The sequence below is a fragment of the Phoca vitulina genome, unplaced genomic scaffold, assembly GCF_004348235.1.
Source record: "Phoca vitulina isolate PV1807 unplaced genomic scaffold, GSC_HSeal_1.0 scaffold52, whole genome shotgun sequence".
In the NCBI taxonomy this organism is placed as follows: domain Eukaryota; kingdom Metazoa; phylum Chordata; class Mammalia; order Carnivora; family Phocidae; genus Phoca; species Phoca vitulina.
The window spans coordinates 1,105,216-1,130,394 of NW_022589755.1; the positions used below are offsets into that span (position 1 = coordinate 1,105,216).

The 25,179-nt window shown below is 42.2% G+C and overlaps 1 protein-coding gene and 1 pseudogene across 2 annotated transcripts; both read right to left on the minus strand.

Annotated features, from left to right (window-relative positions):
• Nucleotides 1-603: 603 nt before the first annotated feature.
• On the minus strand, nucleotides 604-8,705 carry ZNF134 (zinc finger protein 134). 2 transcript variants are annotated; one of them, XM_032388170.1, is made up of 3 exons: nucleotides 8,620-8,705; nucleotides 4,114-4,209; nucleotides 604-3,462 (listed from the first exon to the last, which is right to left on the minus strand). In XM_032388170.1, the coding sequence occupies exons 2-3, from the start codon at nucleotides 4,139-4,141 to the stop codon at nucleotides 2,216-2,218; spliced, it is 1,275 nt and encodes a 424-aa protein (XP_032244061.1). In that variant the 5' UTR covers nucleotides 4,142-4,209; nucleotides 8,620-8,705; the 3' UTR covers nucleotides 604-2,215. The 2 variants fall into 2 exon arrangements, with proteins under 2 accessions (XP_032244061.1, XP_032244062.1); XM_032388171.1 differs by lacking the exon at nucleotides 8,620-8,705 and having other exon boundaries at nucleotides 4,114-5,092.
• A 4,880-nt stretch (nucleotides 8,706-13,585) lies between these two features.
• Nucleotides 13,586-14,981, minus strand: LOC116622414 (annotated as a pseudogene).
• Nucleotides 14,982-25,179: the final 10,198 nt, after the last annotated feature.

Sequence of the window (25,179 nt, forward strand, 5' to 3'; positions counted from 1 at the left end):
TCCCTGCTGAGCAGGGATCCCGATGCGGGACTCGATCCCGAGACTCCAGGATCATGACCTGAGACGAAGGCAGTCGCTTAACCAACTGAGCCACCCAGGCGCCCCGATTAATAAACTTCTAAGGTTCCACTTAAATAAGATTCCAGAAAAGGCAAATTTATCTATACAGAAAGTAAATCAATGGTTGCCTACGGGAAGGGATAGGAGGTATTAAGAAGGGCATTGAGATAAGCGAAGTAAGTCAACCAGAGAAAGACAATTATCATATGATCTCACTGATATGAGGATCACAGGGGAAGGGAGGGAAAAATGAAACAAGACTAAACCAGAGAGGGAGACAAACCATAAGAGACTCTTAATCTCAGGAAATAAACTGAGGGCTGCTGGAGTGGAGGGGGGTGGGAGGAATGGGGTGGCTGCATGATGGACATTGGGGAGGGTATGTGCTATTGTGAGCACTGTGAATTGTGTAAGACCGATGACTCAGACCTGTACCCCTGAAACAAATAATACATTATATGCTAATAAAAAAATATATATATAGTTTAGATATTAAAAAATATATATATACATATATTTAAAAAAAAAGAAGGGCACTGAGAGGGATTAGGAAGGGCCATGAGGTAACTTTGGGGGTGGATATGTCCAATACAACGGTGGGTGATTTCTTATGTTTATACATATATTAAGGATTACAAATTGCACTCTTTACGTACGTGCAGCATATGGCATATTGACTACACCTCAATGAAACTGTAAAAAATGATCCCACTGCAACATCTGGGTCTTCCACTTCTACTGGAAAACCAGATTGAGCATCAATATAGTGACTCTACCATCTTTCTCCAAATGCCTTGTAAGAGAACCTCTTCCCCAGCAGCAAGAAAAACTGGCAAGCAGTGAAGGCCGTTTCCAAGCTGAGTCACCGGAAGCTCTGGCTGGTCACAAAATCTACATCCTTGCACCACAGTGTCTACCCCAGAGTTCTTGCCCATGCAGCAAAGACACTAGGTATAGAGCCTAGGGAGGTACAGAAATCAATACACCTTACATTCTTTGCTCTGCCACTGACCTTGGTCATAGACTGGTACAGCCCTGGAGATGCTAAGAATTCCCACGCATCCCCATCTCACAGAGCCACAGTGACAGGAATGTTCACGGATGTCTTTTTAAAATGGGCACATCCGCTCTCCTTTGCTGCAGTCTCCCCAAACCCGATTATTCGCACCCAGTGTTTCTGTATCCATTTTGTTTCCTTCCTGGGATGGTAAGTCTTGCGGTCAGACTTGGGTACCAGATCAGATTCTGGCCTTCAGGGCATATGGCACTCGGCAGGTCCTCAGAAACAGCTTCCCCTCAACAGGGCTGCGAAATACGGTACATATGCTGGAAATAAGACACACAATCCATGCTGCTCCCAAACATAATGAAGGTTGTCACCCCCAGGGTGATGTCTGGGCCTTCAAATAACTCTGAAATCCAGACAAAATCAGGCCCATAAACCCCTAAACTGGACTGAAAATGGTTCTCTGCCAACCTGCTCTTCCATCTGAGGCACATGAAATTAGAGCCCCCCCCACCACACACAGTTTATCTCTTCAGTTTGGCAGGGCCTAAGTGTTTTCAAACCATTCCAAACAGTAAAAATAATATCCAAGATTAACGATGGCTTAAATAATAAGGTCTTTATTATCACAGAAACCAGAGCAACGTAAGACAAGTAGTTCTCCAGGTTAGGTGACTTGGAGGCTGGAAAATCTGTCACAAGTACCACATGGGACCAACAATGTCCATGAAGAAAGTAAACCTCTTCTGTAAGCCAGAACACAGCTCAGATCCTCTTGGCTAAAGATGTAAAGTCCACACCTTTCATCAGTCAGTGGGGAGGAAATGAGAAATCCCATTTAATTCAGGATTCTTGTAATTCCCTCCAGGGACTGGAGATTACAAAGTTCTACCTTCTCTGAGGATGTTATGGTAACTAAGCTGGTAGAGCTGAGATGGTTTCAGCCACAGGCATTGCATGACAAATCTGGCAAGGACCTGTTTGAAAGTGCAACACAACCCATGAAAGCTTCCCTGTACCTGGCATTCATAAGGTATCACCCTGGTGATAATGCTGATATATGAAGTTCAACATCTGATTGATGTCTTCCTCTCAAAGGGTAATCACAGAGCTCCTCTCCCTATGAGTCCCGTTGTGTTGAAAGCACTCCTAAAGCCTTCCTGCAGTGTGAACTTTCTGGTGCCGAATGAGGTGGGAGCTTAAACTATAGGCCTTCCCACATTCATTGCACTCATATGGCCTTTCTCCAGTGTGAACTTTTTGGTGCCTAACAAGGTGGGATGTTCTGATGAAATCTTTCCCACATTTGCTGCACACAAATGGCCTTTCCCCCGTGTGAACTCTCTGGTGTGCAATAAAGTCAGAGCTTCGACTAAAGAATTTCCCACATTCGACGCACTCAAAAGGCCTTGCCTCAGTGTGAATTCTCTGGTGTTTAATGAGGGTGTATTTGTGGCCAAAGGATTTCCCACAATCACTGCAAACATATGGATTTTCCCCAGTATGGATACTCTCATGTTGAACAAGTGTGGATTTGTGTCTGAAGACTTTCCCACAATTGTTGCACTTATAAGGCCTCGCTCCATTGTGAACTCTCTGGTGTACAATTAGGTTGGAGTGATGGCTAAAGTATTTTCCACATTCACTACACTTGTAAGGCATTTCTCCAGTGTGAATTCTTTTGTGCTGAGTAAGGTTGTCTTTGCGGCTAAACGCTTTCCCACATTCTTTGCACTCGTAAGGCCTTTCTCCGGTATGGATTCTCTGGTGCTGGATAAGGGTGGCTTTGCGGCTGAAGGCTTTCCCACATTCACTGCACTCATAAGGCCTTTCTCCTGTATGGATTCTCTGGTGCTGGACGAGTGTGTCTTTGCGGTTGAAGGCCTTCCCACATTCGCTGCACCTGTAATGCATATGTCCACTGTGAGAGGCCTCCCCACTCTCAGTACTCCTTGTCTTCTTCTTGCTATGGGTGGCCTTTTGCTGGTGACTGCCCAAACTGGCCTGGAAGTTCTGCTCCTCCTCACATGGAAAAGGCTTTTCTGACAGGTGAGGTTCTTCATAAACTCTACAGTTCTTCACAAACGAGGTCTTGCCTTTGTCTCTTCTTAAGGGTTTCTCTACATTGTACTGCTTTTGGTGCTGAAGAAAGTTTGCACTGAACCAGAATTGTCTCCCACATGCCCCACATGTGTAAGGTTTCAGTCCTTGGCGTGCTTCCTGGTGTTCACCCAGGTGCAAGATATCTTTCAAGATGGGGCCACATATGTCACAAGGGTGAGCCATCTGGGTTGATGAACGTGCCTTGGAAATACTATCATGTGACACTTCTACAGAAATGCTCTGCTCAGAAGGTGCCTCTTCATCCTCTTCATTTCTGCCTGCACACCAACAACCTGAAGGCAGAAAAATGCTGTTGAAGTGCATGATGACTTTGGTGGGAAGGGGCAACCCCATCACAAATGTGTCTAGTATACCCAGGATTTAGTCCATGCGGGTGTTGGCAGGACAGCAGCCTTGGCATCAGGTTAAAGAAAAAACTGCTGTGCAATACTGGGCCTCAGAGAGTGACAGAATGAGGAAGTCTGCACAAGGGACAAAGACACAAGGATGGGGTGTAGCTCAGAGAGAACCAGCAGGCAGGATGTCCAATTTACTCCTGTGCAAATGATTTTTAGAAGGGCCGTGGCTAGTGGTGAGCACTTTACGGAAATGTATGTCTAGGCCCAGGAAAATGTGATCTAAAATGAGCAAGTGGTACTCAAGAATCATTTCAGGATATACGTACATCTCACAACACATTAGCATTGTCCAACATAGGAGAGCACTGCAGAAGGAGCAGTAGAGAGCACTGGTAAGTGGGCGTGGACAGCCCTGGGTTGGAGGTCAGAACAGAAACGACAAGTGTGTGAAGTGTCCAGAATGAGGAGAAAAAGAAAGAGGTATGGTCTATAACCTAGGCACCAAACAGGAGTGGGGCCAGGACAGGCTTCTGGCACTGTTTGAACCCAGCCCTGAAGTCACACCCTCCCCAAGCTCCCACTCACCAGGGCCTGTCCACGTCCCTCCTGCCATGGCTAGAGTCCCTCTAAGTCAGGCACTCAGAGTTCTTTCCCCTGCTAAGTTCAGCAACCACAAAGGATCTGGAAGAAAACAAGTCATAGAGGAAAGACAGGGAAAGTAGGAAAGCAGTGGCCCAGAGCAGCCCACCCACAAGAGATTAAGACAACTAAATATTACAAAATGAACATCAGAAATGTCTTGCAGGATCAGCACGCTGGGCCTACGGCAGTGACCATGACGGCAAATCATAAGACAGGTAGGCCCAAGAAAATTATAGGAAAGGGGCAGAGTCTAGAGTACAGAGGTATGACGAATGTGGGTAGAGCCATACAGCCAGGGAAAGGGCAAGCAGGGTAGTCCAACGGGCTGACCGCTAGACTCCTGACCCTCAAACCCCTTCTGGTAATGGCTTAGGGCAGCAGGGCTGGGAAGCACAGGTAGGACAGAGGCAATACACAGCTAAGTCCCAGTACCCAGAAAACCTATCTTAGTGAGGGAAAATAGCAGTGCCCGTGGCAGCTAGGAGAAGAAAATGGCAACCTATGAAGGAAGAAAGAGTAGAACACAGCCCAGAAAACTGGGGTATTTGGGGCCTTATCCAGGAAGACCGTAAGCACATAAGCACAAAACATAGAAAACACTGCGTGTGACACAAGTCTCTGGGCCTTATCAAGCAGCCCCCATTCCTCCCAAGAGAAATACACAAACACATCCTTGAAAGTCACATGACCTTGCACGAAGTCAACAACTGAGCACAGGGGCAGCAGCTCTCCCCAGAACTCCTGGTCTACCCACCACACGTTCACTTTCCTCCCCAGCTCCCCAACTCCGACCAGATACCAGGCCCTTGTGACTGGTGCCTACTCACTCTCCCCATTTCCTAATAATCTTTTTGTCCAGCCCAGAACAACAGGCGGGGGACAGATAGACACTTCTGTTTTTGTTTTGTTTTTTTTTTTAAGATTTTACTTATTTATTTGACAGAGAGAGACACAGCGAGAGAGGGAACACAAGCAGGGGGAGTGGGAGAGGGAGAAGCAGGCTTCCGTGGAGGAGGGAGCCCCATGTGGGGCTCGGTCCCAGGACCCTGGGATCATGACCTGAGCCGAAGGCAGACGCTTAATGACTGAGCCACCCAGGCGCCCCCAGAGAGGCATTTCTGCCAGCTAGTTCCCCTGGGGTCTAGAGTTTATGCATCTCATATACAAATTTGAGGTCAGAATTCTCCCTAGAGCCCCCAGGCTATGAATTCAGATTCTATCTCCAGTACACATCACTCTTGAGACCAGAGCTCCCTCATGTCTATGGATACCCACAACGCAGGTATCTCCCACATGCAAATCTGCACATAGCATCCAGAGAATTCTTGGTTAATGCATCCAAGATCACATCTGGCTCCAGTCAATGGTCCCCCCCTGCCATTTAACTCTGAACACAGCTTTTAAATCCTCCCTTCCTGGCCCTATTCCTTGATTCAACTTCAGCAATCCAGAACAACATAAAGATACCAGATAAACCCAGCCCCTTCCCACTTTGCTGTCATATACTAAAGATGCTATATTCTCAACAATAAAAGACTTAACACTTAATATTAAATTCTCATTCAAAGCCCACACCCACTGTCCTACCTCAAGCATAGTTACTCTGCCAGCTGACCCAATCTGCCCCTGAGCTCTTCTACCAGCTTGACTGCAGCTCCCCACATCCCACTAAAGGTCACCACAAACACCTGGGAAGCACACAGAGAAGGGAAAGCACCTGCTTTGGCCTCACTTTCATCTCATCTCTAATACTGCTCTACCCCAGCATCCATGTCGTGTCCACGCTCTCTGGAAGACTTTCCCACCTGCCAGATCCTACTCTCTCCCTCCAAAATGGACACTAACCTCCCTTTTCCTGTCTCTTAGATGACTCCTATCCCACTCTGCCAGGTCTACCCCCTCCCAGACCCTTAATGGCACTGCCACTCTGACATAAAGGTCCTCTCTATAAATCTGATAAGCAGCTCTACTCTAATCCATACACTGACTGCCTCCTTGTGGACTTGAATCCCTCCTCTAAAATCCAAACCTGTGTGCCCAGCTGTCTACCTGTACCTCCACTCAGATTCAACATGGTCAAAGCCTAATTCCTGATATTACTTCTGAAAGTTACTCCCACCACCAACTTCACCATCTCAATGGAGGATTTTTCCATCCTTATACCTTCTCAGGCCAAAAACTTTGAGAGCTGTGGAGTCATCCCTGACTCTTCCCATTCTTTCCCTCACCAACCACATCAGAAAATCTGGTTAACTCTACTTAAAGAAAAACAAAACAAAACAAAAAAAGGACCAGAATCCAAGCATTTGTCCCTCGCTTCCAGAGTGACCAGTCTAGTCCAGCCATCATCAACAGTGCTCCTTCCTCACCCCAGAGTCTTTTTTTCACTGTGCTGCCAGAGAAAGCCTGTTAAGACCACAGTCAGATCACTCCCTCCTGTTCCAAACCTTCCATGGCTCCCACCATTCTCAAAACAGAAGCCCAGTTCCACAAGCTGCCATTCCAGAGTTGAATCCTGTCCCCTGCTCTCTGATCACACTAGACGTATGGAGACCTGAGGTTCCCTTAACACTCCTAGTTCAGCCTCAAGTGATGTTTTTGCACATGCTGGTTCTTGTGCCTAGGGCACTGTTTCACACTTCATCCCACTGCACTCAATTCAAGGCAAAAGACCGTTGGTAACACCGGCATCCCCAAACTCAATGGCAAGTAGAAGGGTAGGTAAAGTGAGTGCAGAGATCCTCAGTGCTTCTACCATCAAAGCAACCTGGCAGAAAGAAGGAGTTGAGAGTGGCGTTACCAGAGTGGGGTATCATGGACTGAACTACTCCCCTAACTCCTGCCCTGCCTTTTGGTGAGAATGATTTCTGAATGTCTAATCTCAGATACTAAGACCTTAGTGTTGTCTCCTATCAGATGGGTGTCCATGAACAAAGATGTGCTGCAGTGTCCTCATGTGTAAAGCAGGGATAATAGTGGTACCCACCTCACAGGGCTACTGTTTGTATCAGACACGTTAGTAAATGTCAAGGATCCTTGAATTAACTTTTACTGCCCACAAGCTTCACATTTTCCCAAATGGTTCTGGAGCAAATGAAGGGATAGGTTTTTGATATTTGGGATTTGTTTTTAAGCTTTTAAGAAAACGTGATATTTAAGACTTTCATCATAATCAAACACTTACAGGCAACCACTTCAATCACTTACTAAGCATTAATAAAAACTTATCATATCTATACATTTCACATTTTCAACTGCTTCTGTATACCTGCCAAGTGTCCGTTAGTCCTCGCACCAAACCAGCCTACCTGGTACATACTCCTCTGAAGGTGGGCCTGCCGCTGGCCCTTCTTTAGAGATGTTCCTAATCGCTCCTCACCTAAGAGCTGGAGAACTGATGTACCGGTCCCTGGACTGGGCTGAGGCTGACTCTTCCTCTGTTCCACACGCAGTGCCTCTGCGGAGTCCAGAGCGCCTCACACCGGCCTCTGCCTCTCAGGCCAGGGTCTTTACACCCTGCAGCCCTCTCCTGCTGAGACCAGCCAGAACTCCTTCCCACGCTTCTTTCTGGAGGGAACGAAGGATGTCCACCCCTTCCTTCCTGCCTTCCAATCTCTCACCTCAAGGACTACACAAGATAGACACATCCTTAATACTCCTCCTCCGAGTCTGATCTCCAGGCTTTGACCTGAGGCCTCATCCCTCAGCGGTCTCCAACACAGCCCCCGCCCCCCCGGCCAAACTCCAGACCTGCACGGCCAGATGCCCACGGGACACCTCCTCTGTGAAGCACCTTAGCTTTACAATGTCCAAAAGGCAAGTCCTGATTCCTTCAAAGGAGCTCCCTGCTTCAACGGACCCATTCCCACTGAAGTTCGGGGGGGGGGGGGGGGCAAACAAAAGCGTTTAGGCCCTTCACTCCCTACTTTCACTACAGCCATTATCTGACACGGCAAGAAATCCTGCTGGTTTTGCCTCTAAAATCCCACTTCTCCACCTCCAAGCTCCCCGCCACAACGCTCCCGGAGTCTCCTGCCTCCATGCTCATCACCCCAGCCTACCGTCATCTACCCCCCGAGCCGGATCACACCATGTTCCTGCACGGCTCCCAGCGTCCTCGCCAGAGCGCCCTCGGCTCACCCAGCCTTTCCATGCGGGACTACCACTCGCCCTTCAGGCTCCCTGCAAACACGAGGACCCGGGTCTCCTGAATCCTGCCGGCTCAGTCGCGCCTCCAAGCCTTCGCTCGTGATCATCGCTCGGCCAGGAACACTTCGACGGCTCACCACACCGGCTGTTAGAAATGGGGGCTCCCCCCAGAAGCGCCCCCACGGCCCAGACCACCGGAGCCTGGGCTGCAAAGACTTCAACAGGCGCCCCTCATTCAGGGCTTCGTGATTCAGAGTGAAAGACCGAAACGCGTCAAGGTCCGGCGAATAAAGTACCCACCTACGCGGGATCCATCACCGGGGCCGCCGCCATCACAATCTGGACCACACGGAGCCGCGAGGAGTCCCAGGTCGGGACCCACGCACCGCCGTCGCTTGGCCCTGCTCGCGGAGCCTTCGCGGGCGCTGCCACCGCCGAGCCTTTCCGCAATTGGCACAGGGTCTCTTCCCGTGCCTTCCCGCTTCCGTCACTCTGAACCGAACCTGCGTTCCCAACGATCTGCTCCGAGGGCTCCACCAGGAGCGGACAAAATGTCCGCTGCGAGGAAGACGCCGGAAGTCCCGCCCAGACGGCCTGGGCGCTTTTAATAGTGCCGCCACCGCGCGGCGCAGAGATTTCTGGGTAATGTAGTTTCCCTGAGCAACCGGCCCCAGTGACCGCGGACTTGCTCCCCGCAGGGCCTAGGCAGCGCGGTCCCGCGGGGGGCGCTGGGAAAGGGTGCCTCAAGGCTCAGAGGCCGGGGCGGGGCTTCGGCGCCCAGGTTCCGTGCTGTGCAGTCGGCTGCGGGGTGGGTCCAAGCAATGCTGGGAACGTTCTTGTAGCTATTCCCAAAGCCACAAAACCACATGGACACATCGTGTGAAATGTCATTTTGAGTCACTCACAGTCCACTCGTATTTCCTTGCTGGTTTATAAATCCATGTAGATGGAAGCTTTAAGTCAGTTTTGGGCGCTTTGGCTGGGTCAGGGGCCCGGGATCAGGGGTCAGGTCAGCGCACAGGGCCCGGGGAGGACGCCCGGGGGGCTTATTGGGCCGACGAAGGCACTTTCCTGCCGGTGGGGGCGCTGATGGCGGCCAGTCCAGGGTGTAGCACCCTGTAATTCAAAAGATCCTTCTTAGCCCAAAGCTGAGATATATTGATTTCCCTCTAGGAATATGCCGCCTATCTGAAAAGGGCCATTATAAATGCTTTTTCATGTGCCAGGACTGGTGGCAATAAATATGCAAAGGTGATCATCTGAACCCAGAAATAAAGATTTATAGCTTCGTGATCTCATTTCTTTGCTAGGAAGTGATTTTCACTTCACTTGCAATTACAGGGACAGTGTCTGAATTGGGAGTTGAGATTATTTTTGGTAAACGATGAAGAAGAGGAGAGGGAGGGTGAAGGCAGGGGAAGAGGAGGAGGGAAGAAAGGAAGGAGGGAAGGAAAGAGGAAGGAAGGAAAGCAAAGAAGGAAAGGAAGAAAGAAAACATTTATGAATTGTTTAAATTACTGAAAGCTATTAATATAATTCTGTGGTTATGCACAGATATACTCAAAAATGGCTCTGGGGGACATACCTGTGACAAGTGAAAACGGTTAAGTTGTCTGAGAAGTGAGAGAATGAGGCTGAGCATACATGGGGGCTGAAACATTGAATACAACAGGGTTTAGTCTCCAAAATGTAATTTCTTTCCATTCTTGAAAATGCTGAATATCTACTTGGACGGAGAATTAAAACATTTAGAAGTGTTGCCAGAGGGCAACCCTCCTTCTAAACCCTCCCTCTTTGGGAGCTTTGTACTATCACTCAATAAACCTTGCTTTGCTGCCCATCAAAAACAAAATAAACAAAAAAGTGTTGCCAGATGATGAAGATGAACAAGGATACTGTAATACCATGCTTATTCACAGCTCTAACAAACATTCAATGAACACCTGTGCATTTCAGGCACTATCTTAAGTGCATGGAATATATTTGAAAACAAGAGACAAAGACCCCAGCCATCAAGGAGCTTACACTCTACAGTATTCAAGAAAGACAGAGGAAGAAATACAAAATATATACTGAATTATGTACAATGTTAGAATGTGATAGGCACAATAGAAAAGAGAGATGAGGGCGCCAAGAAATGGGGTATATGAGATGTAGTATTATACAGCCAGAGGAGGCTGATTTGAACCCATGTCTTAGTTTATAAAGGTGACTTAGTGACAACATGGATAGGTCAATGCCATTGAGAGAAAAGCTTAATGTTACTTACCATTTCCCTAGAAATGAGAGGCATAGCATACCATAAGAGCCCACAGAGGGAACACCAGGTTTTAGTTAGGACACAAAAGCAGGAGCCAAGGGAAGGCCTAGCCCTGAGACTTTATTGTGTTTCTACAGGCAAAGCAAGGCAAGGAGAACTGGCTAGTTTGAATAATTCCAGTGGGCTTTGGGTTATAGGGGTTGTCCCCAGTTGTCTAGTACCTGGCCCTGGGATGATTTAGGGCAGGCAATTTTCTTCAGGAAACACTTAAATGATTCAACATTCCTAGGTAATGGAGCTCCCCATTTAAGGTAAGCCACTGAGTGCTTATATAAAACCTTGAGCCCATGAAAAATATTAACACAAGTTAAACTCCCTAAAGAAAACATGCAGAGCGGCGCCTGGGTGGCTCAGTTGTTAAGCGTCTGCCTTCGGCTCAGGTCATGATCCCAGGGTCCTGGGATTGAGCCCCGCGTCGGGCTCCCTGCTCAGCGGGAAGCCTGCTTCTCCCTCTCCCACTCCCCCTGCTTGTGTTCCCTCTCTTGCTGTGTCTCTCTCTGTCAAATAAATAAATAAATAAATAAAATCTTAAAAAAAAAAAAAAGAAATGTGCAGATTTTCAATTAGAAGACAATTGAACAGAAAGAAAAAGAACAGCTCTTTCTATGAGACACAATGTTTTTCTTGAGTTAACTAAAAGCCAGAAATTTATTTCATTATGATTTATCATTCATAACAAACAGGTTGCTTAAATATATTGGATTAAAATGGTATTTAGATAATTTAGGTACATGTTTTATTTCTATATATATTAAACTGTATTTTACATGAGATACTTTCAGAACTATAGTAGGGGTGCCTGGATGGCTTAGTCAGTTAAGTGTCCAGCTTTTGATTTTGGCTCAGGTCATGATCTCAGAGTCATGAGATCAATCCCCATGTTGGGCTCTGCTTAAGATTCTCTCTCTCTCCCTCTCTCTCCCTCTCTCTGTCTCTCCCACACCCTCTCTCTAAAAAAGAAAAAATATAACAAATAAAATTAATTTTAATACAATTTTAGTTGTAGGCATAATAGAAATGCAGAATTGTACATTTAACCACATATATATATATATATATTTTTTTTAAAGATTTTATTTATTTATTTGAGAGAGAGAATGAGAGAGAGAGCACATGAGAGGGGGGAGGGTCAGGGGGAGAAGCAGACTCCCTGCTGAGCAGGGAGCCCGATGCGGGACTCGATCCCGGGACTCCAGGATCATGACCTGAGCCGAAGGCAGTCGCTTAACCAACTGAGCCACCCAGGCGCCCTTAACCACATATATTTTTAATGACCAAGTATTTATGAAGTTAGTGATAAGTCAAGTGATTATTTTTTTTTAAGATTTTTATTTATTTATTTGTCACAGAGAGAGAGAGCACAAGCAGGGAGAGCAGCAGGCAGAGGGAGAAGCAGGCTCCCTGCTGAGCAAGGAGCTGGATGTGGGACTTGATCCCAGGACCCTGGGATCATGACCTGAGCCAAAGGCAGATGCTTAACCAACTGAGCCACCCAGGCTTTCCAAATGATTATTTAAAGATGAAAATAAAGGTGAAATAAAAATGGAATTCTTTGAAAGTTTCCTTTAAGTACCAACAACTGACAAAATTTTTTAAAAATCAATTTTATTTCATAAAGAATAATAAGTTTCAAGATCTATTAAAGAAAACCAGAGCTGAACAGTAGGTAAGCAGTAAAAGCAGGTTTTAATCAGGAATTGTTGTAATAGTGGAAAAGAGATTCCAGTATAGAACTTGGCTCAATTCCAAATATAGCATGAACAATTAGGGGTTCATAGCCAAGAAGCAGTGTGGGGGTCAGTGGATGTAAATGTACTAAGTAGTAGGAAACCTCAGGGGTAAGGGGGATCCTTGCTGAAAGCAGGCAAGTGTGATTAGTACCATCTGGGGGATGGTAGGATGAGCAATTTGATCAGATATCAAGGGTTATCAGCTATTAATGAGGGATGGATTCTGGCTAAACTAACTTAATAGAATTCTTGCTAAAATTGGGCAATGCAAAGATGGGCACAGAAGTCCAAATGTTGAGGTCTAGTTGGGAATAGGATTCTGAGGAACCTGACTAAAGTTTGGTCAAGGAGAGACTCTTTCTCAGCTTTGACCCCTAAATATTGCTAAATTGGAAGTGCATTATTTTACCACTTATTTTTTTAAGGAAAAAATATTGTAAATATTTTTTATAAAATATTTTTTATAAAAACTATAATGTGTACTAAATTTCATTTTAATTAAATTATTTTAATTAAATTATTTATTTAAGTTATTTATTTACCACAATTTTGATTATTTCACTGACAAAAATTCTCAGAGATCCATCTTTCCTATGAAAGGTTTTGATCGTTGACATGACCTCCAGCACCTGCCAGAAGACATCACCTCCTTTCCTGCCTTGCCACATTGTGTACCACATACTCTTAGCTAAACACCATGAACTTCTTTTCATTCTTTGAAGTCCACCTGTGTTGTACCAATTTAGGGTATTCCCCAGTCATTTTCTTTTCCCTTGAAACATTTTTCACTCAATTGCTTTAACAATGCAATAAATCTTTTGGATGCCACTTCAGAGTTTGAATCAACAGTGAGTTTCCATTCCAGAACTCCTGAACACTGAAAATCTCCCCCATGTCATTATCATTATTGCCTGATATTCTCCAATGAATAGCTTATGCAGTTTTAGAAAGTCATTGTCACACATACACCATGTTCATTTTTGGCAATCACATAAGCAGTATGAGGCCAGGGTTATTTTTGCTGTTATTCCATACTGATCCCTATGTGATAATAGATCATCTGGCATAAAACATGAATGTTTTATGTGTAAACACACACAAAAAAGTGATTAAATAAATAATTTAATAAATAAATTATAGGATGCCCTATAGGGAACTTATTGTCCAGAGACCATACTTGGGAAAATAATTTTCTTCCCCAGAAACCAGAGAAGAACTAAGAGGCACGGGTGTCACCGCCAAGGAAGACAAAGAGGCTGAATGTTGGAAAGCCAGAAAATGCCAGTGCACAGACCCTCACCAACCAGTGGCTTGGGTTCACAGTAAGTGTTACCCACAAAGACAAAATGGAAGAGAGAAAATAAAAGGAGATGAATATGCTCACCAGGACCAGGATGGTACGTGTGGCTCTAGCCTCATGGGAAGGTCTAGGGAAAAGGTTGTTGCTGTGATGTGTTGGACTCTCTGCTTGTGCCTGAGCAGGACAAAGACCATGGAGCCACTAGACCAGGCCATGAGGCCGAAACAAGATCAACGAAGGGGAACATGACTGCATGTAGTAAAACTACAGATTTGTTCGGAATGGGCGAATTACAATATTCATATGCTTTTTCCATACTGGTGTTCCTCTTTTTTGGTCCAGTAACATACAAAGCAATAAAGATATTTAACAGCAGATGCAGGATCTAGCAGAGGAAACAGCAGAAGCCAATGCACTTTGGGAATCTAATCTTGAGCTCTAACCACATAGAGGTGTTAGTGTTGAGCTGACTGGCCTGGAAACCCCTGAGAAGGCAGGTGGTGCTGAGGGAAACCCCTCTGGCCACTCGGTGAAAATAGAAGACAAGCTTACATCCAGCATCATCCATGAAAGATTCCAACCCAAATGCTGCCATTGTCTGAGGAATTCCTTTATTAAAAAGAACCAAGTTGTTAGCTATGACTAGCTGGATGAGAATCAAGTCTGTGGGTCTCAACATGTGCCTAGTGAGTGAAGAAAAGATATAAAGACAAAGAAGTGAGGAATTTCCAAGGATCCCAGCTCCAGCCTGAGTGAGGAAAATAATACCCACATTTAAGTTAATGGAAACCATTTCATCAATTTAAAGGGGATACTGGTGGCTCTTTTTATTTGAATCACAGGAATCTGGAGACTAAAATAGAAAATTTTGTTATTCTCAATACACTAATAAAACATCTCTGATCACATAATTTCTCAACTCAATATGAATATTTAGACATGCCTTTCATACATGCAAGACAATTTTTTGCAGGACTATTTGTAATAACAAAAATTGGAACCAACCCAATGTCAATGAAGAGGAGACTGAAGGAATCATAGTTCATTTTCACAATGGGGCACTAGGCAGCCATGAGTAAAGTTCTTTCTACTGCTGCATTTCCAGGACATACAATTAAGTGAAAAATAGAAAGTGTCAGAATATTGTGTGCAGTTAGCTATATTTTCCTAATAAAGGGAGTATAACTAATATCCATTTATCTGTGTGTATATGACCATATTTTTTAAATGTAAGAACACATTTAAAAATTATAAAAATGAGCACCTGTAGGTGATAGTGATAAAAGAATAGAGGAGAAAGTATGAAGTCAGACTGCTCTCAATATATCTGGTTCATGGTTTTGGTTTCAATTTTTTTACATATTTAAATATATATGGTGCCAAAAATATTATAAAACATAACTCGAACATAAAACCAAAAAAATAAATAAATAAACCTAAATGTGTGCCAAATTCAGGTTAAATCCAAAGAAAAGGAATTACTTCTATATTTTAAACACCATAATTTGAACATATATTCTATATTAATACATATGTAAACAAGATAAGAACAAATTACTGCACGTATTGTAAGTAAAAAAAATAGTATTTTTAAAGAGTATTTATTTATTTATTTTTGCGAGAGAGAGAGAGAGAGAGTACAAACAGAAGGAAGGGCAGAGGGAGAAGCAGACTCCCTGCTGAGCAGGGAGCCCAATAGGGGACTGGATCCCAGGACTCTGGGATCATGACCTGAGGTGAAGGCAGACGCTTAACCAACTGAGCCACCTTTGGAGAATGATAGAAGACCAAATCAACACATTCTAGAAGTCCATTGCACTACAGAGCCTGCCAAAATCAACACATTCTAAAGGGAAAATAAAGAAAGGATTCAGATCTTTTTGCTATCTAAACTTTCTCTTTTTGTAGAAGTTTCAACCTGATAAGAAAAGGGAAACAGAAGTGGAACAGCACCTAAATGGAGGCAATATTCATTAATGACTACGGAAACCCATAGGTGACGGGACCATGATGAATGTCATAATGGATGGGTCCAGAGGGCAATACAAGGACCTATGAATTTTTGCTGAAGGAAAGATGGGGTAGGTTCACAGATGAAATGAGTGTGGCCTTGGGTGGTTTCTTTTTTTTTTAAAGATTTTATTTATTTATTTGACAGAGAGAGACACAGAGAGAGAGAGAGAGGGAACACAAGCAGGGGGAGTGGGAGAGGGAGAAGCAGGCTTCCCGAGGAGCAGGGAGCCTGATGTGGGGCTTGATCCCAGGACCCTGGGATCATGACCTGAGCCGAAGGCAGACGCTTAACGACTGAGCCACCCAGGCGCCCCCTTGGGTGGTTTCTGTTGTAACCACGTGAAGGATTCATGTGGTTCATATCATTACCGGCTTCTCTTTTGTAGATGTTTGAAAAGGTCTATATTAAAGTTGGAAAGTATTTGTTGCAATAACTGACAAACACTGTTTGTTCTGTTTGCCATAATTTTGTTTTCATTGTCTACAGCACCATTCTTTTTTATTTTGCATATTTACCCTGTCATTTTCAGATATGAGTTCATTGAAATCTATTTATATTACTCTTTTTTTTTTTAGTATTTTTCCTAAGTCAGCACCAATTTATATGCCTTCATTACAAGGAGAGGAAAGTGATAAAAGGAAAGCCAGCCACACAGGTAGAGTTGCAAAGTGAAACATGCAAGACCCAACCAGGTGGGTGGGTATTTCCCAGCTCTGACCAATTTTTAACTTGTATTGCCATATCAACAAACCCAGGTCGGTTTCTGCAATATTCTCAATTTTTATTAAAACACTATACAGGCAAGCAAAACATATCTATTGTTTAGGAGTAACATCTGGGCTTCCAATCATGGTCTCAGCAATAAAGATGCAGTATATTAAGGAGACACTACCTCAAGGACAACTTCTACTTTTTCCAAAATTACTGGGTATTGGTTTTTTTTTTTTTTTGCCTTTCTTTTTTATTTTTGTATTATAGTGGATAAATATTATTACAAATTTTTCTGAAATAAGATCACAATGCTGTACACCACCATTTTTTGCTTAATATATTTCAGGCATAGTCTGTCAATAAGCCGAAATATAATCCTGGATGTATTTATGGAAATCACAAAATCACATGTATAACATTCAGAGAAGATGCAGGAGCATAATGGCTAAATACAATGAATAAAATGAATTATTATTAATACTAATAAGTGTTTAGAATATACACAAATGCTACATTTAAAAAAGTAATAAATTACATTTTTCTCTCTAGAGACAGTGTTGTATTTAAAAATGTAAGCACAAAATGTTATGAAAGATATGCTTATTTATATAATTTGATAATAAAATTATAGAAATGTGGAAGAAACAATGAAAGAAAATGCATGAATTTTTAAAAAGATCCAAATAAAGCAGAGATAAGCCATGGTCCCAAATGGGGAGCTTTAACATTAACAAATGAATCCATAAAATAAATAAATGTATGCTTAAACAACCTAACTTATAACCAAATAATAATGTATACAAGTTTCCTGTGCCAGTGAAAAGAAGAAAAACAAATGAAATTGTTTTTTTAAAGGATTTTCTTTTATTTTAAAGATTTTATTTTTAAGTAATTTCCACCCAACGTGGGGCTCAAACTCGCAACCCTGAGATCAAGAGTTGCATGTTCTTTCAACTGAGCCAGCCAGGCATCCCCAAATGAAATTGTTTAGAGGATTAATTCTCTTGGTTATTGAAAAATAAATGCAATTACAGCTTGGTTTTAGTCAATAGCCAGAGAGTAAAATCAAGGTTATGAGATAGATTATAAACAGAGCTATAAAATGTTGCAAAGTATTGGACATGTAGGGAGGTAGGGGACAAATATAGATAAAATTGGATAGATCTTTTTGTATGTAAGATAGAGAGATAAAGATTTACAGGTATGAAAAATAGTAGAAACTTAGTGTGAGTAAAAATGAATTTAAAAATCAGTTGGGAAAGAAAAGTTTGTTCGATACATATTATTAAAATATTTCCACACTTAAAAAACAAAAAAGAAAAAAGAAATAAAAAATATTTCCACACTTGGGGTGCCTGGGTGGCTGCCATTAAGCGTCTGCCTTCGGCTCACGTCACGATCCCAGGGTCCTGGGATCGAGCCCCGCATCAGGCTCCCTGCTCAGCGGGAAGCCTGCTTCTCCCTCTCCCACTCCCCCGCTTGTGTTCCCTCTCTTCTCTCTCTCTGTCCAATAAATAAATAAAATCTTTAAAAAATAAATATTTCCACACTTATTTGAAAAAAAAAGGTAAATTTCTTAAAAATAAAAACATGTATTTCTTAAAAATAAAAACGATACATACTTATTAAAATATTTCCACACTTATTTGAAAAAATAAAGCTAGGGGCGCCTGGGTGGCTCAGTCATTAAGCATCTGCCTTCGGCTCAGGTCATGATTCCAGGGTCCTGGGATCAAGCCCAGCATTGGGCTCCCTGCTCCGCGGGAAACCTGCTTCTCCCTCTCCCACTCCCCCTGCTTGTGTTCCCTCTCTCTCTGTGTCTCTCTCTGTCAAATAAATAAATAAAATCTTAAAAGAAAAAAAAAAGAACAATGGAAAGGAGAGGCAACCAATCATATTCTAGATGCCCACTCTCATCAATGAGATGAATGATCATATATTTTCTAACATTGAAAGTTATATAAATATTTCTCAAAAATTTTTATGTTTTTTCTTAGAAATTATCATGCAAATGCATAATAAATATAAAAGGAGATACCATTTATATGTAAAAATACACTCATTTGCCAAATATTTAATTCACATTCACATCTTCACTTTACATAATCATATTATAATCTCATATAACCTTGCCTAAATATAAATATAAAATGAATTAATTAAGGTTTCTCAGTTTGAACATTTTTATAATGATATAAGAATAGGATCTTTCTATATTTATAAATCTATATTTATCTTTCTATATTTATAAAATATTATTAAAAATGTTCAGTTCCATTATCCACATTTAATTTAATAGCAATTCTTTTTCTTAATTTTTTTTTAAGATTTTATTTATTTATTCATGAGAGACAGAGAGAGAGGCAGAGGGAGAAGCAGCCTCCCCAAGGAGCAGGGAGCCTGATGCGGGACTTGATCCCAGGACCCTGGGATCATGACCTGAGCCGAAGGCAGACGCTTAACCATCTCAGCCACCCAGGCGCCCTATTAAATAGCAATTCTTTATAACCTTCTAAATTTTAGATGTTTTCCAGAGAATTAAATTAGGATTCATCAAACAGGAGCTGTCTTCATTTTTGCAATATTTCAGTTGTTTATATTAATAGGCAATAAATTATCAAATTAAAATAAATTATGTAACTGACATTAAAGTTTGGGAAACACTGGAATCTTTGTGAAGTACAGATTAATTAAGAAAAAGAAATGCTAATGAATCAAAACATTTCTGGAAGGATACACAATAACTGATAACAAATCATAAACCCAGTGACATGTGAGCTTAGGGAAGTGGGAGAGTGAAGAAGAAAAGAACATTTATTTTATGCATATGAATATGTTTGTTAAAATATTTCTCGGAAAAAAGGTAGAAGGTTTATAATACCGGTTGAAAAATTTAGGAAATCACAGGTAAAGTTAAATAAAATACACATTAGAAGTTGATTAACAAATCCAAGTAAAAGAAAGAGGTAGGAGGATTGCCCTTGAATCACAATTGTAATAAAGATTAATAAACATGAATTTTAATAATAATTAGATATTTTAATTGAGCAAGAGTGAGAAGAACAATGTTTGGGTAAATAATGTAGCACAAATGTTCTGTGAATACTAGCCCCACGTGTTCTTTAAGAAACACAGAGATTCATGTACAAAAAAAGCCCCATCTCATGTCTTTTTTCTTTTTAAAGATTTTATTTATTTATTTATTTATTAAATATTTTATTTATTTATTTGACAGAGAGAGAGGGAACACAAGCAGGGGGCAGGGAGAGGGAGAAGCAGACTGGCCAACCGAGCAGGGAGCCCAATGTGGGGCTTGACCCCAGGACCCTGGAATCATGACCTGAGCCTAAGACAGACACTTAACGACTGAGCCACCCAGGCGCCCCTAGATTTTATTTATTTATTTGTCAGAGAGAGAGCGAGTGCACAAGCAGGGGAAGCGGCAGGCAGAGGGAGGGAGAAGCAGGCTCCCCGCTGAGCGAGGAGCCCGAAGCGGGACTCGATCTCAGGACCCTGGGATCATGACCTGAGCCAAAGGCAGACGCTTAACCGACTGAGCCACTTAGACGTCCCCATTTCATTTCTCTGAGCAAACTGCTCTCTGTAGAGGCACAATTAGGTACTATGGTGGGGGGCACCTGGGTGGCTCAGATGGTTAAGCGTCTGCCCTCGGCTCAGGTCATGATCCCAGGGTCCTGGGATCGAGCCCCGCATCGGGCTCCTTGCTCAGCGGGGAGCCTGCTTCTCCCTCTCCCCTTGCCTCTTCCCCTGCTCATGCTCTCTATCTCTGTGTCTCAAATGAATAAATAAAATCTCTAAAAAAAAATCACGACAGAATAAAAGCAACTGCTAAGGTTCAGGGAATATCAAAGGACTTTTATAAATCTGGTTAAATGTCAGGGTCACATGGAGCTTTTAACACAGTAATATGACCTGATGATTCCTGCTCCCTAACCTCAGAAATTCAGAGAGGGCTATGACAGAGAAGGCAGAGGACAGACATCAGCTATTAGGTTTCTACTTCTTGGGAACCCTCAGAAAATATCTCTTCTGCATATATTTGTGTCCATGTTCCTACCCCAGGAAAATGAGATTATACTAACACATAATATTTCTTAAAATGTTTTCTTAGCAATGTCATTTTTCTCTAAGAATCTCTCTTCATCTAAAAGGAAGCTCTACTTACCAACTATCATTCCCCATAGAAACAGCAGATTTTGTGGTCACATCAGAAGCATGTGTGCAAAGAGTGTATCTTATCCCTGAAATAAAGTTTTGGGGCATCATGATCTCATCTCTTTGCTGGGAAGTGATTATCATTTCACTTAAAATTGCAATGACAGTGTCTGCATGGAGTTGAAATCATGATCTCATCTCTTTGTTGGGAAGTGATTATCATTTCACCTATAATTGCAGTGACAGTGTCTCCACGGAGAGTTGAAATTATCTCTGAAAAAAAAATTGTAACACAGACAAATTACTAGAAGCTGTTAGTAGTGATTGATTAATCCATTTAGAAAGAAAGAAAAGCAGGAAGCAAGAGGAAAACAAAGCTAAGTTGTCTGAAAAGTGTCAGGTGGAAACAGATGACACTGGTCTCATGTATGTATGAAGTGAAAGAAGGAAGTTTCACTCAAGGCTGGTCTGTGTTTCTGGGCAACCTGAGGATTTTGCCTACCCCAATATGATTCTTACAAAGTCCAATTGTATTCTGAAAGACAGGGGGAAAGAAAGAAACATTAAGTAAAAATTGCTAAAGTGTTAAAAAATAAACATGAGGAAAGTGAGGCAACATTTTTTTAAAAGATTTTTATTTTTTAGGAATCTCTACACCCAACATGGGGCTCAAACCCACAACCCAAGATCAAGAGTCACACACTCTACCAACTGAGCCAGCCAGGCACTCCCAAGGCAACTTTTATTCACTCCTTCAATAAACAGATGTTAAGCACCTAAAGTGTGTCACACATTATTCTTGGTATAAGTGATCTATAGGGGGTGAGAGGAAGGGGGAAGCTAGCAAAGAACTTACCTGTATTGAGACAAATAATAGATAATAATGAATAATAAATTATCCACTATGCTATATGATGATAGGTACCTTGGAGGGGAATAAGCTAGAGTTGGGGGGATAAGCAGGGAATAAGAGGGTGCAATATTAAAAGAATAGTAAGGGAGACTTCATGGCAAAATGAAACTTCAGGCAATACTTGAATAAAGATCAATTAAGCCATGTGGCATTTTTGAGCATATGATTCAAGCACAGGTATCGGCCAGTGTCATGTGCCAAGCAAAGCCAGGTATCTATGCCCATGCAACTAGATGAGTAAAGCAGAGGGTTTAGTCAGAGAGGAACATAAGCTAAAGATCTGTGAAGCTCCCTTAAGGTCCTATGAGAATTTTGAATTTTCTCCAAGTAAAATGAGGAGTGCTTCCAGGGTTTTGATCAAATATGGACATTACCTGATTCATACTTTGAAAGGGTCATGTTGGCTGGAGAGTTGACAAAAGACTGGAAAAGAAGAAGCATAGGATAAAGATCAATTAGATGACCATTGCAGAAATTCGGGTAGAGGATGGTGGCTCTTCTCAGGCTAAGGGCAGGCATAGTGATGAAAAGGGGTCAGATTCATGATGTTTTGAAAGTAGACTTAATCAGATTTCCTATGGGACTGGTTCTGTGGTATGAGAAAAAGAATGAGTCAAGAATGAGCCTGAGATTTTTAGTCTCAGCAACTGGAAGGATGGAGTTGATATCAACTGAGAATGGGAAAGCTATGGTCAGAGCAGAGTGAAAAGAAAGCTCACAGTGATACCACCAAATGCTGGCAAGGATGTAGAGTAACAGGAACTCTCACTCATTGCTGGTGGGGATGCAAAGTGGCACAGCCACTTTGGAAGACAGTCTGGCAGTTTCCTATAAAACTAACATAGGCTTACCAGGCAATCCAACAATTGCATTCCTTGGTATTTACCCAAAGGTGTTGAAAACATATCCAGACAAAAACCAGTATATGGATGTTTACAGGCAACTTTATTCACAATCACCAAAACTTGGAAGCAACCAAGATGTCTTTCAGTACGTGAATGGATAAATAAAACTGTGGTACATCCAGACGATGGAATATCATTCAACACTTAGAGCACTGTCAAGTCATGAAAAGACAAGGAAGAAACTTAGATGCATATTACTAAGTCAAAGAGGCCATTTTGTAAAGGTTACATACTGTATAACATTCTGGAAAAGACAAAGCTATGGAGACAACAGAAATATCTGTAGTTGCCAGAGGTTAGGCAGGAGGGAGGGACAATTAGTGGAGAATTTTTAGAGCAGAAACTGAAATTTTAGGGCAGTGAAACTAATTTGTATGAACTATTATGGTGGACACATGTCATTATAATTTACCTAAACCCATAAAATGCACACCAAGAATGAACCTTTATGTAAACCATGGTCTTTGGGTGATAACAAGTCATTGTAGGTTCATCAATTATAATAAATGTAGCACTGTAGAGGGGGATGTTGATAAAGAGGGAGACTATGCATATGTGAGGGCATGGGATATAGAGGCGATCTCTGTACCTTGTTGTCAATTTTGCTGTGAACCTAAAACTTCTCTAAAAAAAATAAGATTTATTTTTTAAAAAGTTTTTTAAAGAAAGCTCAGGAGAAGTTTAAAGGTGTTGAGTCTGTGATGTCTACTAGATGTCCCGGAACAGGCTGCAAGTAGATCATTAGATAGAGGATCACAGGATTTTTACATGGAGATACACACTAAAGTTTTGAGCTTATAATGATATTTACAACCATGCCACTGCGTAAGATGACCAACAGAACATAGACAGACTGTGAAGAAATAACTGCTGATTGGGCTTTTATTCATTACAGTACAAAGAGAATGCTTCTTTTTTTTTAAGCCAGCATATTCAGTTAAGAATACAAAACAACAGCAACAACAACAAAAACCCCATGGTACAAAAGCTGCTGAAACGTTAAAGAAAATTTTAGATGTCATTACTGTGTTTTTAAGTTCATTAATGGTGACGGAGTTGTGAAGACAGAAACTTTCATACACATGAGTAGAGAACTACATAGGAACTGAAGTAATAGAAACAAAAGGAGAGAAAATGCTTGTAAAAGTTTAGCAATAAAGGATGAGGGAGAGCAATAGTAGAAAAGAAAATGTACTAGCTCAGAGTGAAGGGTAGTTATTTTATGAAGTACACAAACTGTATTGATGTTTTTTGTCAAGGAGATTAAGAGACTGAAGATCAGTGATGGGTGATTTATTAGTCAAGAGATTTGATAAATCAAGAACAAAACCTCTCAGAAGCTAAGACATGGGAAAGTCATAGGCGGGATGGAGGGATTGATGCTAAATTGAGGGGAGGCATCATTTCCATTTCAACACAGGCAGCCCACAAGAGATTTGTTTTAGATTTAGGAGGCAGGGATGTTGTCAAACAATATCAAATAATGATCTTCTATTCTCTGTATAAATGTGGCAGAATATTAACAAAGACAAAAGTAATACTGGAGGAACTTCTTAAAGTAAAAAACAGATTTGGCATTCTTGAGATTAGTGAATATATTGAACTAGGAACATCAAGATGGACAGGCACGTAACAGAAGAGCAAAAGGGGCTGCAGGAGTAGAGGACAGCTGGAAGATTGAGGTAAGGTCCTTGACTAGGATTTCGGAAGCTTTTAAGTGACAGATCAGTAATGACAGCTCTTTGAGTATATGGAATGACCTCTTTATAGATAATTATTAGGACAATTCAGGTTAGAAGAGAGGTCCTAGATTTTCTGGATTCTCCCAACTAAATGATGTGAGGTTTGATGGTGGTGGCAACAAGCCCAATTAGTAATCAAAATATGGAGTCTTTTTTAGCCAATGGCAACAGCGGAATGTTAGAGCAGTAATTGTTGAGCACAGGGATGTACATGGCTCTAGAGTAGAGAACGTGTTTGTGATCCCAGACGGTGGATCTGGCTTTCCCCTCTATCTGCGACCAGCTTATGCTCCATGATATAAATGGCAGCCATGTGCCACTGGGCCAAGGGTTATGGGGTAGGGTGCAAGTACACTTCCCTAATTTTTTGGATCTAGTGGTTTTGCTGTAAGGAAAGTTCCCATCAGAATCATAAATAGGAATTATGTATTCTGCTACAAATAGCCTATAACACATCATAAAGATGCTACTGAGTTCATATATGAATTGAAGTGTGGTTAGTGTACAATGCAAAAATAAGATTTCAAGAAGCTCTTAGCATCTGGATGTCAGATCAAAGATTGCAGATTTGGGGTATAAACAATAAAACACCTTAGAATTGTATCTCAAAAAAAAAAAAAAGAATTGTATCTCAGCTTTGCAAGTGAGGCTCTTTTTTTGAGATGATGACTGAGCAAACAGAACATGGAGAATGCAGCAAAGGTTCTCTGGGCCGATAAAAATCTAAGTGGACGTTGTGCAATGAGGAAGTCACCATCAATGGTGTCAATAAGATTTCCATTACTAATGAGGCCTTTTCTTTTTTTTAAAGATTTTATTTATTTGACACAGAGAGAGTGAGCACAAGTAGGCAGAGCAGCAGGCAGAGGGAGAGGGAGAAGCAGACTCCCCGCCGAGCAGGGAGCCCGATGAGGGGCTCGATCCCAGGACCCTGGGATCATGACCTGAGCCGAAGGCAGACATTTAACTGACTGAGCCACCGAGGCGCCCCCTTTTATTTTTTTTTCAAAGATTTATTTATCTGAGAGTGAGAGGGAGCGAGGGAAGGG

Coding starts and splice junctions, on each gene's coding strand:
- ZNF134 (XM_032388170.1), bottom strand. CDS start 4,141: ATGGCAGGAGGGACGTGGACAGGCCCTG. Junction 3,463..4,113: donor AGGGACGTGGACAGGCCCTG/GTGAGTGGGAGC, acceptor TTCTGCCTTCAG/GTTGTTGGTGTGCAGGCAGA.